We start from the raw sequence: 18,890 nt of genomic DNA, 5'->3' as shown, positions 1-18,890 counted from the left end.
ATTCATCACTATGCTAGTAAAGCATGTTTATGCTCATTCATGACTATGCTAGTAAAGCATGTTTAAGCTCATTCATCACTATGCTAGTGAAGCATGTGAAGCATGTTTATGCTCATTCATCACTATGCTAGTAAAGCATGTTTATGCTCGTTCATCGCTAGGCTAGTAAAACATGTTTATGCTCATTCATCACTATGCTAGTAAAGCAAGTTTATGCTCATTTATCACTATGCTAGTAAAGCATGTTAATGCTCGTTCATCGCTAGGCTAGTAAAGCATGTTTATGCTCGTTCATCGCTAGGCTAGTAAAGCATTTTTATGCTATAGAGTAGTAGAAGGTGGTGGTTTTGTTTTCTTTCTTCACCTTGTACAGTCAGCTGGAACTAAATCCATGAGCCTCTATGATACTTAATGCCGAACTGATCCCCTTTTCTGTTTTTCTTACAGTTAATCTACATTAACTGGCTTTTCTTTCAGAACCCTTCTATTTCCAATAGACTGGTTAACCCCACTAAAGACCTCACTTTTAAGATCATACAAAGAGATGACTGTGCGGTGCTATGGGCCATCATCTATAGCTGGGATAAAGCTCCAAGCTCATTACTGTAACCAGAATGGCAAGAGTCGGGAATGCATGTAAGTAAGCAAACCTAGTGACAAGAGTGTCACTTTAACTTCTCTAAGCTTGATATGTAAATATTTTACTATGTACTTTGTTGACATAAGGTGGGTGGGAGGAAGGTATCATTAGATCTGTCTGGGGCATATATTCCAGAGCTGTAAGGATAAACATACTGCTGTAGCCTACTGTATGTGGTTCCAGGTGTATAGGCTACTATCCTGTGGTGTTGGCAAACATGATCCACAGGTATGGTTGCCCATAGGAAAACATGTCATGACAAAACCTGTGTGTGCATGTGTATCATCGGTATGTAAATGGTAGTGTTAGGGTTAGGAGAAGCTTACCAAACTCGCTGGCACACATGTGCTCTAGAATGATGTCTGTTTTCATTTCATTGTCACATGGGGGACATATGGGGGAATAACCTGTGAAAGGGAGGGAGGAGAGACAGTCTATTTAGAGGGTAAGACATGTAGCACTGACACAGTAATCTACCAGTTAACATAGCTCTGACAAAAATTTAACAAGACTGAAAGGATAAGCAGGAAATCCAGTATCCTCCAAACAGGATTCTAGAATACCTACCAATCCAAACAGCTGTCAGGCAATACAACTGAATCCCTAACAGACCCTTGCATTGTTCACACCTCTATTTACTTCAACATCAGCTCATTTCCCATGGTAGTAACACTGCTTTACCACCTATCTCCCTGCCTGTGCTTCACATCAGTCTTGCAGACAAAATCTTATGTAAACACCTACAGTACAGTTCAAAAGTTTGGGGTCACTTAGAAATGTCCTTGTTTTAAAAGAAAACCAATTTTTTTTGTCCATTAACATAACATCAAATTGATCAGAAATACAGTGTAGACATTGTTAATGTTATAAATGACTACTGCAGCTGGAAACGGCTGATTTTTTATGGAATATCTGCATAGGCGTACAGAGGCCCATTATCAGCAACCATCACTCCTGTGTTCCAATGGCATGTTGTGTTAGCTAATCCAAGTTTATCATTTTAAAAGTCTAATTGATCATTAGAAAACCCTTTTGTAAACATGTTAGCACAGCTGAAAACTGTTGTCCTCATTAAAGGAGAAATAAAACTGGCCTTCTTTAGACTAGTTGACAAACTTTAGACAACGTCAACAGTGAAGAGGCGAATCCGGGATGCTGCCTTCTAAGCAGAGTTCCTCTGTCCAGTGTGTGTTATTTTGCACATCTTAATATTTTCTTTTTATTGGTCAGTCTGAGATATGGATTTTTCTTTGCTACTCTGCCTAGAAGATCAGCATTCCGGAATCGCCTCTTCACTGTTGATGTTGAGACTGGTGTTTTGCGGGTACTATTTAAAGAAGCTGCCAGTTGAGGACTTGTGAGGCGTCTGTTTCTCAAACTAGACACTCATGTACTTGTCCTCTTGCTCAGTGGTGCACCGGGGCCTCCCACTCCTCTTTCTATTCTGGTTAGAGCCAGTTTGTGCTGTTCTGTGAAGGGAGTAGTACACAGCGTTGTACGAGATCTTCAGTTTCTTGGCAATTTCTCGCATGGAATAGCCTTCATTTCTCAGAACAAGAATAGACTGACGAGTTTCAGAAGAAAGTTATTTGTTATCATTTTAAGCCTGTAATCGAAACCACAAATACTGATGCTCCAGATACTCAACTAGTCTAAAGAAGGCCAGTTTTATTGCTTCTTTAATCAGGACAACGGTTTTCAGCTGTGCTAACAATAATTGCAAAAGGGTTTTTTAATGATCAATTAGCCTTTTAAAATAATAAACTTGGATTAGCTAACACAACGTGCCATTAGAACACCGGAGTGATGGTTTCTTATAATGGACCTCTGTACGCCAATGTAGATACTCCATTAAAAATCAGCTACCATAGTAATTAAAAAAATTAACAATATCTACACTGTATTTCTGACCAATTTGATGTTATTTTAAATGGACAAAAAAAATAGCTTTTCTTTCAAATACAAGGACATTTCTAAGTGACCCTAAACTTTTGAAAGGTAGTGTATGTAAAGATGACAGGCAGACATTTTCGTCAGAGATGCCGAGTACACTCAGTCGTCAGTTGCTCTGGTGTGTATCCATTCGAACTCGGGTGAAGTTTGTTCTTGTTTGACAGAAAAACCCTTATTGATCAGACGGTCAATGGTCTGACTGACCTGACCTCAGTTTGGAATGTCCTAGGCCTTTATGGCAGGCTATAACTATGGCCTCCAGTAAACAGTTTCTTGTCATGTGCTAGATTTACCTGAAGATAGTGGATAATAGCAGTCAAGCATCATTCCACTGTAATGTGGTGATTGGTTTTGATCTCTTTGAGTCTCTGGGCTAACTTGACACAATCAATCTGACCTGCAGGCCTGCTGTCTTTGATGTAAGTTTATCTGAATGCACACACGCACGCACACTAGGGCCGGCACAGTTACTATATAACCGTGTAACTTACGGTTATGGATGAAGACCGCCGTCATGAAAATAAAATCACCATCATCAACAGTCTTTCTTTTTTTGGAAAAACAGCTGACTGAAGACTGGTACTGTGGTATGCAATAATTTACATGATAATTTAGAATGTTCATTCAAATTATGCTAACTGATGTGGTGTCACGTTCCTGACCTGTTTTCTGTTGTTTTTGTATGTGTTTCTATGTTGGTTAATGGGTTGCTGGATATGGTTCTCAATTAGAGGCAGGTGTTTTACGTTTCCTCTGATTGAGAACCATATTAAGGTAGGTTGTTTCACATCGTTTGTTGTGGGTGGTTGTCTCCTGTGTCTGTGTTTGTAGCGCCACACGGGACTGTTTCGGTTTGTTTGTAGTCTGTACCTGTTCGTGCGTTCTTCGTGTTTATGTAAGTTCACATGTTTTAGGTCAGTCTACGTCGGTTTGTTATTTTGTAATCTTTTCAAGTGTTTTCGTGTTTCATCGTTCTGTTAATAAATCATTATGGATTACAACGCTGCGTATTGGTCCGACCCTTCTCGCTTCTCCTCTTCAGACGAAGAGGAGGAGAGCACCCGTTACATGTGGCTCATGCAATAGAATGTATTTTTTGTAATGTCAGTTGAGTTGAATCAACAAATCACAGCACATACTGTATTCATGGGTACACTTCCTGCTTTTACTTCCTGCTTTGCTCCTACGGGTACACTCGCAATGGCCGCCAGTCCACCCATTATGCCACCATTGACTTGAAATCGGGCCACCCCTTTATATTTCTATGGCAGCACATGGAGGAGAGGAGAAAATGTGGTCATTTGAGTGGCCAATTATCATCATCCAAAATTCTATGACTGTCACAGCCCTAACGCGCACACAGCCACGCAGATACACATACAGTTGAAGTCGGAAGTTTACATACACTTAGGTTGGAGTCATTAAAATTGATTTTTGAACCACTACACAAATTTCTTGTTAACAAACTAAAGATTTGACAAGTCGGTTAGGACATCTACTTTGTGCGTGACACAGGTAATTATTTTCAATTTTTTTTGTTTACAGGCAGATTATTTCACTTATAATTCACTATATCACAATTCCAGGGGATCAGAAGTTAACATTCACTAAGTTGACTGTGCCATTAAACAGCTTGGAAAATTCCAGAAAATTATGTCATGGCTTTAGAAGCTTCTGATTGACTCAAATTATGTAAATTAGCCTATTGGAGATGTACCTGTAGATGTATTTCAAGGCCTACCTTCAAACTCAGTGCCTCTTTGCTTGACATCATGGGAAAATCAAAAGAAATCAGCCAAGACCTCAGAAAAAAAATTGTAGACCTCTACAAGTCTCTTTCATCTTTGGGAGCAATTTCCAAATGCCTGAAAGTACCACTTTCATCTGTACAAACAATAGTACGCAAGTATAAACACCATGGGACCACGCAGCCGTCATACCGCTCAGGAAGGAGACGCGTTCTGTCTCCTAGAGATGAACGTACTTTGGTGCGAAAAGTGCAAATCAATCCCAGAACAACAGCAATGGACTTTGTGAAGATGCTGGAGGAAACAGGTACAAAAATATATATATACACAGTAAAACGAGTCCTATATCGACATAACCTGAAAGGCCGCTCAGCAAGGAAGAAGCCACTGCTCCAAAACCGCCATAAAAAAGACAGACTACAGTTTGCAACTGCACACGGGGACAAAGATCGTACTTTTTGGAGAAATGTCCTCTGGTCTGATGAACTGTTTGGTCATAATGACCATCGTTATGTTTGGAGGAAAAAGGGGGAAGCTTGCAAGCCGAAGAACACCATCCCAACCGTGAAGCACTGCGGTGGCAGCATCATGTTGTGGGGGTGCTTTGCTGCAGGAGGGACTGGTGCACTTCACAAAATAGATGGCATCATGAGGGAAGAAAATTATGTGGATATTTTGAAGCAACATCTCAAGACATCAGTTAGGAAGTTAAAGCTTGGTCGCAAATGGGTCTTCCAAATGTACAATGACCCCAAGCATACTTCCAAAGTTGTGGCAAAATCGCTTAAGGACAACAAAGTCAAGGTATTGGAGTGGCCATCACAAAGCCCTGACCTCAATCCTATAGAAAATGTGTGGGCAGAACTGAAAAAGTGTTTGCGAGCAAGGAGGCCTACAAACCTGACTCAGTTACAACAGCTCTGTCAGGAGAGGTGGGACAAAATTCACCTACCTTATTGTGTGTGGGCAGCTTGTGGAAGGCTACCCGAAACGTTTGACCCAAGTTAAACAATTTTAAGCAATGCTACCAAATACAAATTGAGTGTATGTAAACTTCCGACTTCAACTGTACATACACATTCCCTGTTACTTGAGGCTTTTAAGGAAGATTAGGCCTTCACTGTCAGAACAGATTCCGAAGAAAAAGTATGTGAACCCTTTGGAATTACCTGGATTTCTGTATAAATTGGTCATCAAATTTTATCTGATCTGAATCTCAGCCACAGTAATAGACAAACATAGTGTGCTTAAACTAATAACACACAAATGATTGTATTTGTCTTGTCTATATTGAATACATAATTTAAACATTCACAGTGTAGGTTGTAAAAAGTATGTGAACCCCTAGGCCAATGACTTCTCCAACAGCTAATTGGAGTCAGGAGCCAGCTAACCTGGAGTCCAATCAATGAGACGAGATTGGAGATGTTGGTTAGAGTTGCCTTTCCCTATAAAAAAACTCACAGAATTTGAGTTTGCTATTCACATGAAGCATTGCCTGATGTGAACCATGCCTCAAACAAAATAAATCTCAGAAGACCTAAGGTTAAGCATTGTTGACCTGCAGAAAACTGGAAAGGGTTACAAAAGTATCTCTTAAAGCCTTGTTGTTCATCAGTCCACAGTAAGATAAATTGTCTATTAATGGAGAAAGCTCAGCACTGTTGCTATTCTCCCTAGGAGTGGCTGTCCTGCAACGATGACTGCAAGAGCACAGCGCAGAATGCTCAATGAGGCTAAGATCCTAGTGTCAGCTAAAGACTTACAGAAATCTCTTGAACATCCTGAACTTCTCTGTTGACGAGTCTACGATACGTAAAACACTAAACAAGAATGGTGTTCATGGGACCCTCCCATGAAACAAAAACATTGCTGCACATCTGAAGTTTGCAAAAGTGCACCTGGATGTTCCACAGCGCTACTGGCAAAATATTCTGTGGACAGATTAAACTACAGTTGAGTTGTTTGGAAGAAACACACAACACTATGTGTGGAGAAAAAAAGGCACAGCACACCACCATCAAAACCTCATCCCAACTGTAAAGTATGGTGGAGGGAGAATCTGTCACACCCTGACTTTAGAGAGCCTTTTATGTCTCTATTTTGGGTTTGGTCGGGGTGCGATTTGGGTGGGCATTCTGTTCTATTTTCTAAGTTTTTGTATTTCTTTGTTTTGGCCGGGTATGGTTCTCAATCAGGGACAGCTGTCTATCGTTGTCTCTGATTGAGAACCATACTTAGGTAGCCCTTTTCCCTCCTTTCTGTGTGGGAAGTTGTCTTTGTTTGTGGCACTATATGCCCTTAAGCTTCACGGTTGTCTTGGTATTGTTTATTGTTTTGTCGGCGTCATTCTAAATGAAAGGAATATGTACGCCCACCACGCTGCACCTTGGTCCAGTTCTTTCGACGGCCGTGACAGCATCATGGTTTGGGGCTGCTTTGCTTCCTCAGGGCCTGGACAGCTTGCTATCATCGGCGGAAAAATTAATTCCCAAGTTTATCAAGACATTTTTCAGGAGAATGTTAGGCTATCTATCCGCCAATTGAAGCTCAGAAGTTGGGTGATGCAACAGGACAACGACCCAAAACACAGAAGTAAATCAACAACAGAATGGATTCAACAGAAGAAAATATTCCTTCTCGAGTGGCCCAGTCAGAGTCCTGACCTCAACCCAATTGAGATGCTGTGGCATGACCTCAAGAGAGCAGTTCACACCAGACATTCTAAGAATATTGCTGAACTGAAACAGTTTTGTAAAGGAGGAATGGTCCAAAATTCCTCCTGACCATTGTGAAGGCCTGATCCGCAACTACAGAAAACGTTTGGTTGAGGTTATTGCCGCCAAAGGAGGGTCAAGCAGTTATTAAATCCAATGGTTCACGTACTTTTTCGACCCTGCATTGTGAATGTTTACATGGTGTGTTCAATAAAGACATGAAAACGTATCATTGTTTGTGTGTTATTAGTTTAAGTAGACTGTGCTTGTCTATTGTTGTGACCTATGTGAAGATCAGATCAAATTTTATGACCAATTTATGCAGAAATCCAGGTATTTCCAAAGGGTTCACATACTTTTTCACATACAGTGGCAAGAAAAAGTATGCACTGACTGTGCAGATGTTCCACTCAGGGTTCGATATTTATTTTCAGTTACAGGAGCCAAGTTACATGAAATGTTTAGAATATTTTGACATTATGATTTAAAACAATGAACGATTGTGACTGTATAGTGTAACAACTATTGGTAGTGTCTTTGTCAAGTGATGTTCATGAATTTTCTGATAACTTTTCTGTTCTTTCTCGAACAACATTTGGAAGGCTGCAAGGTTTAACATCTAAACTCTAAACAAATGGAACAGATGGTGAAATATAAATCAATATATATTAACACACACTTATCCTGTTTTGTTGTGATTGCTACTTGTCCATGACGTGTGTTTGACAAAACCTTGTGAAAGTTACACCCAGGTGGAAAGATCTTGTGAAAACAGGCACTGTTTACAGAGTCAGAGTCACTATTTTCTATTTCATCTTGTTTCTACTCTAAATCAATTACTGCTTGCTTCATACATGTTCAGCAGCAGTGGAGAGGCTCTTTAAATAACTTTCTCAAAATACATGAACCACTGGGCAAAACCTGATTGAATCAATGTTGTTTCCACATCATTTCAAGACAAAAAAATCAAGGATGACGTTGAATAAATGTGGAAAAGGAATTAGATTTGCACAAAGTCGTCAACGTAAGGGCATGCGTTCCAAATGGCACCTTATTCCATATGTAGTGCACTGCTTTTGACGAGAGCCTTTGTGGCACACATTTAGGATCTCTGTGTGGTCCCAAAGCTCCAACAGGAGACTTTTCTCATGCTGCTGGGCTACTGCCCAAACAGTACACACACCACCATGTTGGCTCCACAAACACCACCATGTTAGCCCCCCCTCAACCCAACACGTCCCAGTAACAGAGGGACTACCTCAGATATACAGTAAGTGCTGTGTAACTGCAGCACCATGGAGTGAGAAAGACCTCTTCATCGGGTGCTGGACTGTTAAGTCACCAGTCACCATATCAATCCTGTAATCCTGCTGTCGGACGAGTCATTCATGTTCAGAATGGAGGAAATGTTTGAACACTGTTTTGCAGCATGCATATGTTATACAATGTAGATCAAAATGTAAGGAGGTTGATGATGGAAAGTCCCTTTTAATTTATTAGCAAATCTGGATGAAGTGGTTGTACTTCCCCTTCTCTGGGACACCTCTAGTTAAAGAGCAGAGCAGAATTTCCAACTCGCTCCAAGAGACATTCTACTAATTCCTGCCAGGGACACGGGTATGGCAATAAAATACTACAACCCATGGCAGGAACAAGAATTTTAGACAAGACGTGTCCTTTCATTGTGAAAGGCCTTCTGCAGCATCTATTTCTGTTGTAATTGTGATTTTTGTTTGTTTACAAAACATATCTAAACCATTGTTACTACCAAGCTGTTAGGTAAATATTGTCCTTTTGACCATAACTCAGAAACTGAAGCTGCATCCCAAATGGCACTCATTTCCCTTTATAGTGCACTACTTTTGACCAGAGCCCTAGACAGAAAGGCAGCACGGGCCTGAGGTCTTTTGGAGTTCACTGTAACCTTGAAACACCGTTTATTACATTAGCGAAATTGACATGGCCTGTATTTTTTATTTTTATCTCTCATCATTGTCCCTCTGGTATTCACTCTTAGAAATACCACTGTATCTGCTCTTCAAATTAAGGTATAGGGTAATTTCACATGAACAACGTGAATCTGAGACTCAGATTCTTCACTTTAAAATGTATGTCAAACAAAAACCAATGATTGCAAAGTTAAACAAACAATACAACTATATGCACAAGGACTACTTTTAATAATTTCTACTGAATATTTGACAAAAACACATTTACTTGAAGAACAGTGCAAATTCTTGGTAACAGAATGACAGCACAAATAGCACAAACTGTCATTCTGTTACTAAGCTTTGCATCTGCACTGCTCTTCACCAGAAGCGGGTGGGCAGAGCAAACAGAGCGAGGCGGTGGAAAGGACGGGACAGGCAGAGCAGTGACTGTATGGATAGTCCATATCTCCAATCATCTTTGTTTATAGCGATGTTGTGTTTCCATAAGTGAATGAATTGGTCTAATTTACAGTGGCTTGCGAAAGTAAGTAACCCTTGGCATTTTTCCTATTTTGTTGCCTTACAACCTGGAATTAAAATAGATTTTGGGGGGGTTGTATCGTTTGATTCACACAACATGCCTAACACTTTGAAGATGCAAAATATGTTTTGTTGTGAAACAAACAAGAAATAAGACAAAAAACTAGAAAACTTGAGCGTGCATAACTATTCACCCCCCTAAAGTCAATACTTTGTAGAGCCACCTTTTGCAGCAATTACAGCTGCAAGTCTCTTGGGATATGTCTCTATAAGCTTGGCACATCTAGCCACTGGGATCTTTGCCCATTCTTCAAGGCAAAACTGCTCCAGCTCCTTCAAGTTGGATGGGTTTCGCTGGTGTACAGCAATCTTTAAGTCATACCACAGATTCTCAATTGGATTGAGGTCTGGGCTTTGACTAGGCCATTCCAAGACATTTAAATGTTTCCCCTTAAAACCAATTGAGTGTTGCTTTAGCAGTATGTTTAGGGTCATTGTCCTGCTGGAAGGTGAACCTCCGTTCCAGTCTCAAATCTCTGGAAGACTGAAACACGTTTCCCTCAAGAATTTCCCTGTATTTAGCGTCATCCATCATTCCTTCAATTCTCACCAGTTTCCCAGTCCCTGCCGATGAAAAACATCCCCACAGCATGATGCTGCCACCACCATGCTTCACTGTGGGCATGGTGTTCTCGGGGTGATATGGTGTTGGGTTTGCGCCAGACATAGCGTTTTCCTTGTTGGACAAAAAGCTACATTTTAGTCTCATCTGACCAGAGTACCTTATTCCATATGTTTGGGGAGTCTCCCACATGCCTTTTGGTGAACACCAAATGCGTTTGCTTACTTTTTTCTTTAAGCCATTGCTTTTTTCTGGCCACTCTTGTAATGCAACAAAATAGGAAAAACGCCGAGGGGGATGAATACTTTTGCAAGGCACTGTAGCATGTACAGTATGGTAAAGACCACCAATCGCCTGCCTGCCCAGCTGGGTCATTACAATTCAAAACAATGCATTCTAAAATAAATGACACACTCACCTTTGGTGAGTTTAGCCATAAATGTGTTTTTGTAAAATGTTCTGTGGAAATTGTTAAAAGTCGTCCATAGGTTTGTTTAACTTTGCAATCATTGGTTTTTGTTTAACATACATTATAAAGTGAAAAATTGGAGTCTCAGCATCACTCACTCTGTTACCGTGGAATTGCCCTATGCAACTTTCTTGGGGGTTCTAAAGGAAGAGGTCAGTAGTTGAGAGGTCAATACAAAATGGTCATTAATAGATGTATTAGTTATTTGGCTGGACTCCCAGTATTCAACAAACACCTTGAAATAAATTGCTACCATCTGTTTAAGAAGTTTTACAATATAACTTGTTTGTCAATAGCGAGCAACTTAACATTTGCTCGGAAGAGAGGTTATCTCTTGGTAAAGACAGAGAAGCGTATATTGCTATGAACTAACGAAATAAATGCTTTACTATCTCACTCTTATATTCTTTGAGATAATCTAATCGAGAAATAATCTAAGCAGTCATGGGAAAAATGATCCCAAAAGGTTGGGAATGATCATTTGCATGAGGTTTGAGATCAACAAACAGATTTTAACCCCTGAAACAACATTCTGCTGCCTGTAGAACTGCATGGGTGTTGATTCTCACACTATGTCAAAGCAGTGACTGAGTGTTCAGTCAAGTACTGCAGCTCTATATAGCCTGCCCTATAGCATAATATGTTGAGCCTGCCCTATAGCATAATATGGTGTTCACATTAGTTTGTGTTGCCCAATCCAGATATTTGATAAGGATTATTACATATTATCATGTTTTATCCACAAAATTGATTCAAAAATGTTTATAAAATTGAAAATAAATCATAATAAAAACTGTCAATTGAACAATACAGCTTACTAACTCCTAGCCAACACCTCAGTTATTTAAGCATTATGCCAAGCAATGGCTCAGTTTCAGATCTGGTACCAGGCTGAGAGATCTTATAAGTCACATAGGGATTTTATATGTAATTATGTATATAGATATGATGACAGGCATGATGCCTGCTGATAGGTAGGTAGGAAGGTAGGTAAGTAGGTATAACCTTACCTGTGGGCTTGGTAGCTTCAGTGGCGTTGGGTGCAGTCATGGCAATGCACACGTCATCCTGGGGAAACTTGTCACAGGTGAGCATCTCAGGCCAGGGGAAGCCGAAGGACTCCATGATAGGGGTGCAGCCATCCCGTACAGCCTCACACAGCCAGCGGCAGGGGTATATGGGGCGCTCCAGGCACACTGGGGCAAACAGGGAGCAGAGGAACACCTGGGTACCCGGGTGGCAGCTCTTATGCACCAGGGGCACCCAGCTGCCCGCCTGCTGCTTCACCTCAGCCATAGTCTCATGCTCCAGTAGGTTAGGCAGCAGCATCTGGTTGTAGCCCACATTGTGGCACAGCCGCAGGTCCTCTGGGATATCCACACACTGAGGAGGCTTGCCATAGCTGCGGCCACCATTGTACAAGTCCGATTTCCAGCTCAGGTATTCATACTCAGAGGCTCTGCTCATAGACACCACTGCCATGGTCAAAGCCAGAGGGATGATTCTCCAACGGCACAAAGGTTCAATGGATCTCATTGTTCACAACAGAGGAGAGTCTACAGGATAAAAGTAAAATGCAACTCACTGGAGCTTTCAGTATAGAATAGACCTGCTTCAAGAGAAAAAATAAATGGAGAAAAGCTCCAAGAGTCCAGTGGATAAATGTTCTCTGAATAGAAAGTTTCAGGTTTCAGTATAACTCCACTCCTGCCTCCTCTTGTTGCACCCCCGCTGTTCTGTTCCCTTCTGCTGCGACTGACTCACACAACCGCCTGTAAAGATAGCTGCCTGGGGTATGGCAGCTTGGAAACAAGAGGAAATTGTGAAGTGTGCTTCGGCCAATCCGAAAGCGTCTGCGCCTTTTGGCACTCACATGTCAATCAAAGTGCTCAATTACCCACTGCGTAGAACACAGCTCAACTTTCCCTACCCCCTTCATTAGCCTTTCTCTTCCTTTGTCAAAACAAAGACCTTGCCTTGACACCAAACAAAAAAAATATGTAATAGTTGGTCAAACGGACGAGCGCAATCAATTGACAGCCATTACGCACAGTAGCCTACATTTGTTTAATGATTTTGTACAGTTATTTGGAGAATTATATTTGACAAGAAACAGTATTTAGATCCAACGTCAATATGCAGAAATACAGTATGCTCAAGAAATATATAGAAATATAATACTAGGCGAAAAACTTTCAAAAGTTTTAAGTCAAAGTTTTAACTATGTTAAATATATCTGAAAACAAAATGAGTTCAGACCAATAGTGTTGAAAGATACATAACGTCACACATTCTAAATGTAAATGACAGTCATATTGTCCTGACGTGAAGAACAGATAATATTGTTAAATTAAATATACATTGTTATTTCAGTCTAGGTTACTTAGATGTAATTCGATTTTGTTAAAGTAAAAGTTTCCATCTGCATGTCACTCCAAGTCTTAACAGCTTTCCCAGGTTAGACAGGACTAAGACAAGAGATGGGAAATCTACCAATTTAAATGTGCATTAATTTCCATGCCATTGTCTTGTTAATGACGAAACCCAATTAAACACTCCACATTAGAAAACAAAGCAGACAAAGGTGGTCCCTATAGCCTAAAAATGTAATCGCCTTGATCTTTCCTTTTAGCAGAAATACTGTGAACTTTAAAATAAAATAAAAAAGTGCAACTAGATTTGACATCACAGAGGCCATGGTCTTCAACTATAGCCACATGTGGTTACTTTAGGTGACATGTACTTTTTCATTTATAATGCAATTCCAATCTACAGGATCATCATAGAACTGCCAGTGCCATGGGCATATGATAGGAAGGTTAACAAAAGTATTTTAGAGATTGTACATTTCCAATAAACTGGGATGTAATAAGGGTTATGCTGACACTATGTCTGTTTAGCAGTGCTGCTATATAGACAGCTTAATGAGGTTCAGGCACCTAACTACAGTTTGCACACAGTAGGGATTGCTAGGACAAACTCCAAGTATTTAAGACTGGGGTGGAGGTGAGGGGAGTTTTTAAAATGTATTTTCTTCTCTCCTCTCCAGACCTGGCTTCACTCAGATGAATGAGAAAACTGAATTCCTTGGCTGCAATCGCAAACGGCACCCTATTCCCTATAAATAGTATACCACTTTTGACCAGGGCCTGTAAATCTCTGGTTAAAGGAAGTGCAATATGTAGGGAATAGGGTGCCATTTGGGATTCCTACCATGTCTGTCAGGAATAATGTGCCTAACTGTGAAGCCAGCAGCTGAAAACAGTCTGTGACTGGGATGTTCCACATACATGGAGCTAGGTAGCAGCAACCTAAAACCAGTTCAGAGTACAGCCAAGACTAAACACGCAAAAATGACTATAGAACAATATGTCAGCTTGTGTGACATTGGATGTCAGAGTCTGGACAATTTCTAATGATACCATGTTGAGTCTAAACATATAGTACCAGTCAAATGTGTGGGCACACCTTCTCATGCATGGGTTTTTCTTTATTTTTACTATTTTCTACATTGTAGAATAATAGTGAAGACATCAAAACTGTGAAATACACATATAGAATCATGTAGTAACCGTAGCCACCCTTTGCTTTGATGACAGCTTTGCACACTTGGCATTCTCTCAACTAGCTTCACCTGGAATGCTTTTCCAACAATCTTCAAGGAGTTCCCACATATGCTGAGCACTTGCTGGCTGCTTTTCCTTCACTCTGCGGTCCAACTCATCCCAAACCATCTCAATTGGGTTGTGGTCAGGACATCTGATGCAGTGCTCCATCACTCTCCTTCTTGGTCAAATAGCCCTTACACAGCCTGAAGGTGTGTTGGGTCATTGTCCTGTTGAAAAACAAATGAAATTCCCACTAAGCGCGAACCAGATGGGATGGCGTATCGCTGCAGAATGCTGTGGTAGTCATGCTGGTTAAGTGTGCCTTGAATTCTAAATAAATCACTGACAGTATCACTAGCAAAGCACCCCCACACCATCACACCTCCTCCCCCAAGCTTCACGGTGGGAACCACACATGCGGAGATCATCCATTCACTTACTCTGCGTCTCACAAAGACATGGCAGTTGGAATCAAACATCTCAAATTTGGACTCATCAGACCAAAGGACAGATTTCCACCGGTCTAATGTCCATTGCTTGTGTTTCTTGGCCCATGCAAGTCTCTTCTTCTTATTGGTGTCCTTTAGTAGTGGTTTCTTTGCTGCAATTCGTCCATGAAGGCCTGATTCACGCAGTCTCCTCTAAACAGTTGATGTTGAGATGTGTCTGTTACTTGAAATCTGTGAAGCATTTATTTTGGCTGCAAATTCTGAGGCTGGTAACTCTAATGAACTTATCCTCTGCAGCAGAGGCAACTCTGGGTCTTCCTTTCCTGAGGCGGTCCTCATGTGAGCCAGTTTCATCATAGCGCTTGATGGTTTTTGCGACTGCACTTGAAGAAACTTCTTTAAATTTTTATCATTGATTGACCTTCATGTCTGAAAGTAATGATGGACTGTCGTTTCTCTTTGCTATTTAAGCTATTATTTCCATAATGTGGACTTGGTCTTTTACCCAATAGGGCTATCTCTGTATACCACCCCTACCTTGTCACAACACAACTGATTGGCTCAAACGCTTTAAGAAGGAAAGGAATTCCACAAATTAACTTTTAACAAGGCACACCTGTTATTTGAAATGCATTCCAGGTGACAACCTCATGAAGCTGGTTGAGAGAATGCCAAGAGTGTGCAAAGCTGTCATCAAGGCAAAGGGTGGCTACCTTTTGCCAAATATAAAATATATTTTGATTTGTTTAACACTTTGGTTACTGCATGATTCCATATGTGTTATTTCGTAGTTTAAATATCATCCCTATTACTCTACAATTTAGAAATGAGTACAAATAAAGAAAAACCCTTGAATGAGTAGGTGTGTGCAAACTTTTGACTGGTACCTTATGTATATTTTTTTATTATAGAAATAGACATTACATCTGTGAAGTGGCTTGCAAGGTTTGAGAAAAAAAATCTTATGGCACACCACAACAGTCATTTGCGATGTAGATATGCTGGTTTTTGACAGAGAAGAAAAGGATATTCAATATACTATAGGCCTAGTTCTCCAGTGGAAGTCATTGTTAGCAACACATTGTTAAGCTAGAAAGCTAGACTGATTCATATTCATGTTGTATGAACTTCAAAAGGAGCACTTAGATTGGGGTTGCATATGTTTTAACAATAGAGAGACTAAATATTTGAACTTTCAGGGCCCAAGAAAAATTTGTTTGCCATTAGATCTTTAACAATCATCCATCTCAATTCAACAGTGTTTAACTACATAATCTCACATATAGTACATGTTCATGTATAGTATACCCATTTTGGTAGAGCAGAGCTAACATATATGTTGCTAAACATCAGTCAGTAGTGACTGTTAGCTAAACACCAGATCTCCTTTAGGCCATAACATCTTAGTAAGTGTGACAAGTTGTATGTACACTGAACAAAAATATATGTTTATTGAGCTGAAATAAAAGATACCAGAAATGTTTAATACGCACAAAAATATTATTTCTCTAAAATATTGAGCACAAATTTGTTTACATCCCTATTAGTGATCATTTCTCCTTTGCCAAGATAATCCATCTACCTGACAGGTGTGGCATATCAAGAAGCTGATTAAACAGCAGGATCATTACATAGGTGCACCTTGTGCTGTGGACAATAAAAGGGCACTCTAAATGTGCAGTTTCATTACACAACACAATGCCACAGATGTCTCAAGTTTTGAGGGAGCTTGCAATTGGCATGCTGACTGCAGGAATGTGCACAATTTCTGTGGCCAAATAATTAAATGCTAACTTTCTACGATAAGCCACTTCCAACGTTGTTTTAGAGATTTTGGCAGTACATCCAACCGACCTCACAAGCGCAGACCACTTGTATGGCATTGTGGGGGCCGAGCGGTTTGCTGATGTCAACGTTGTGAACAGAGTGCCCCTTGGTGGTGGTGGTGTTATGGTATGAGTAGGCATAAGCTATGGACAATGAACACAATTGCATTTTAACGATGGCAATTTGAATGCACAGAGATAACGTGACGAGATCCCGAGGCCCATTGTTGTGCCATTCATCTGCCTTCATCACCTTATGTTTCAGCATTATAATGCACACACCCATGTCGCAAAGGTCTGTACACAATTCTTGAAAGCTGAAAATGTCCCATTTCTTCCATGGCCTGCATACTCACCAGACATGTCACCCATCAACGTGTACGACAGCGCTTTCCAGTTTCCGCCAATACCAAGCAACTTCACACAGCCATTGAAAAGGAGTGAGACAACATTCCACAGTCCACAATCAACAGCCTGATCATGAGTTCCGCTGCATGAGGCAAATGGTGGTCACTTCAGATACTGACTGGGTTTCTGATCCACACCCCTACCTTTTTTTTTAAAGGTATCTATGACCAACAGATGCATATCTGTATTCCCAGTCATGTGAAATCTATACAGTGCCATGCAAAAGTATTCATCCCCCTTGGCGTTTTTCCTATTTTGTGGCATCACGACCTGTAATTGAAATTGATTTTTACTTGGATATAATTTAATGGACATACACAAAATAGTCGAAATTGGTGAAGTGAAATGAAAAAAATGACTTGTTTAAAAAAATTATATATAAAAAAAAACTGAAAAGTGGTGCGTGCATATGTATTCACCCCCTTTGCTATGAAGACCCTAAATAAGATCTGGTGCAACCAATTACCTTCAGAAGTCACATAATTAGTTAAGAAAACGTTCTATAAAAACCACAAGAAAACATTAGTAACGTTCAAAGAGTGTTCTAAGAATGTTATTTTAAAACATACATTCCATTCTCATCTTCAACAACACTCTCTCCATCCTCTATGTTATTAGGTGTGGTCAGGTGTGTTGGTCATGCCCACTAATTGGCCACACCTGATCTTAATGAGTGCTTGTTTCCGTTGAAATTGGGTCTATTTGAATAGACAAAAATGAACAGCTTTGTATGAGTTAAGAAAACATGGCATGCTAGCTCCATCCTGGTGGTGCAGTGGGCTAATTACATGGATCAAATACAGTAAATCGCAAGTTAGAATCTCACTGATGATGTGCCACAATAAAAAATAAAAGTGGTTTCCATTTGTCCTATCTGTGCTTGCAGTTCAAAACAGTTAACCTATGCTAGTCTTATTGAAATACTTTTAATAAGTTTTAAGGAAGAAATTCTAAAACCTCAAATTCAAATAACCTTTACATTTATTTTACCATTGCATTTCATGGGTGGCAGGTAGCCTAGTGGTTAGAGTGTTGGGCCAGTATCCGAAAGGTTGCTAGATTGAATCCCTGAGCTGACAAGGTAAAAGTCTGTTGTTCTGCCCCTGAACAAGGCAGTTAACCCACTGTCATTGTAAATAAGAGTTTGTTCTTAACTGACTTGCCTAGATAAAAAAAATTTTTTTCTGAGAACACAATAATAACCTCCCAGGTAAACTTTCAGGGAATCATAGTAAAATGTTCTCAGAACCCCCAAAAAATGTCAGTTCCCTGAGCACCCAAAATGTTCTCAGAATGTAAAGAAAAGTTTTTGCGGTCAGGAAACTTGTGGCTTTGTTCCAAGAACCAATGGGAAACCAAAAACGTACATTCCCACAACTTCCAAGGAACCAAATGTGCTAGCTGGGATAGCCCTGATACTGTATGTTGTGGCCAGGCCCTCTCTACACAATGTGGGCCAGATAAGCAGTGTGCTCTCCCCTGCTGAGCAGTAATCCTGGAGTTATGTGAGAGGTATTTTGGCCCCAATCTTCAGGAGAACAGAAGCTTCTGTAACCTTGAGTAACTGGAGCAATCTTTTTTTGTATCCAATCAAAAATCTCAAATCACCTGCATTAGTCATGGACAGGGCAGTGAATCCAGACAAGCCATCACAGGCCGCGCTGCCATGCTACCTTACTGTCTTGTGAAATTCCCTCAAGGTATAACAGAAACATGTGCTTTGATTTGGCGATCACAACCCTTTAAGTAGCAGCAGAATGGAAATACAATGTCAACTTGTGGGGTTCAGTATTCCTCTACTTCTGCACAAACAGACATTTAAAAAAAATGTCAATGCATATTTTGATAGGATTGTGATCTGTTTCAGTTCCATTCACTTATACCAAGCTAAAGGTTATATTTATCTTTACAAGCTTATCATTGTAAAGATAGGGATCCAATCTGCATTTTACCCCCTAATTGACCTTTCACAATGGGCC

The 18,890-nt window shown here is 40.3% G+C and overlaps 1 protein-coding gene across 3 annotated transcripts in view; it reads right to left on the bottom strand.

Moving 5' to 3' along the window:
• Window positions 1–12,426, bottom strand: part of LOC139545147 (secreted frizzled-related protein 1-like) — a 56,613-nt gene extending 44,187 nt beyond the window's left edge. Inside the window, exons 1-2 of one of the 3 annotated variants that reach the window (XM_071352591.1) lie at window positions 11,631–12,426; window positions 967–1,047 (exon numbers count right to left, since the gene is read on the bottom strand). In XM_071352591.1, the coding sequence (XP_071208692.1) occupies window positions 967–1,047; window positions 11,631–12,156 (607 nt within the window). In that variant the 5' untranslated portion in view covers window positions 12,157–12,426. The remainder of the gene's footprint in view (window positions 1–966; window positions 1,048–11,630) is intronic. The other 2 variants (XM_071352588.1, XM_071352589.1) reach the window with 2 other exon arrangements.
• Between the last annotated feature and the right edge of the window lie 6,464 nt (window positions 12,427–18,890).

Source organism: Salvelinus alpinus, chromosome 19, assembly GCF_045679555.1.
Source record: "Salvelinus alpinus chromosome 19, SLU_Salpinus.1, whole genome shotgun sequence".
In the NCBI taxonomy this organism is placed as follows: domain Eukaryota; kingdom Metazoa; phylum Chordata; class Actinopteri; order Salmoniformes; family Salmonidae; genus Salvelinus; species Salvelinus alpinus.
This window is presented reverse-complemented; position numbering and strand designations above follow the sequence as displayed.